This window comes from Sphaeroforma arctica (assembly GCF_001186125.1).
Source record: "Sphaeroforma arctica JP610 unplaced genomic scaffold supercont1.12225, whole genome shotgun sequence".
NCBI lineage: Eukaryota > Ichthyosporea > Ichthyophonida > Sphaeroforma > Sphaeroforma arctica.
In genome coordinates this window covers 1-751 of record NW_014028333.1, presented here as the reverse complement: position 1 = coordinate 751, position 751 = coordinate 1, and the positions used below count along the sequence as shown (strand labels likewise).

General features: G+C 44.6%; 1 protein-coding gene across 1 annotated transcript; it reads left to right on the top strand.

Annotated features, from left to right (window-relative positions):
* Window positions 1–260: 260 nt before the first annotated feature.
* Window positions 261–659, top strand: SARC_17816 (hypothetical protein; the record flags this gene model as incomplete). Its single annotated transcript, XM_014288096.1, has 1 exon — window positions 261–659. A coding segment is annotated over one exon (399 nt), but the record flags the coding sequence as incomplete, so codon positions are not given.
* Window positions 660–751: the final 92 nt, after the last annotated feature.

The following is a 751-nucleotide window of genomic DNA, read 5'->3' as shown; positions in this document are numbered from 1 at the left end:
ACTATATAATAATATATATATATTATAGTATATATATACTATATATATATATATATATATATATATATATATATATGTATATGTATATATACATATATATATATATGTACGTATGTGTGTATGTATGTATATGTATATATATATATAAATATATATACATATATATTATACATATCTATCCAACTACGTATCGACAAATATTCTCGACATGCCTATGAAGTCTAGTTATATATCTCTGCCCCATCCCCAACGTGTCGCAGCATGCATCGCAAGCAGGACAATACAGTATCTATCCTCGTCTACTACTGAGCCAAAGCGAGCCCCAGCCGTCTATTACATCGCACACGTGGTGGGGCGCAGGCGAAGGCTCGTGTACTCGCTCCCCCACAGTGGTGTTATGTACAGCGTGTGATCCAGACTACCACCACGCCCTCACGCACATCTACGCGAGTGCGAGTGCCAGTACGCTGGTGGATGGGAAACGTCATCCGCCTGCGGCCGCGGTAGATGTCCGTGGAGAGGAGGGTACCGGTATTAGCGGTGTGGACAATAGCGGGACGGGCCCTGGACATGATAGTGTCAAGTATCAGGGTACTACGTACGAGTTCAGCACGGAAGTATCGCCCGCAGTCTGTGGCGGCGACGCCACACAGTGTCCGGTGGGTCAGCAGCGCTTGAGTCCAGGTACTGTAAGCGGCTGTTGGAGTCTTATGTGTATATGTAAGCGGCTGGTGGAGTTTTGTGTGTATAT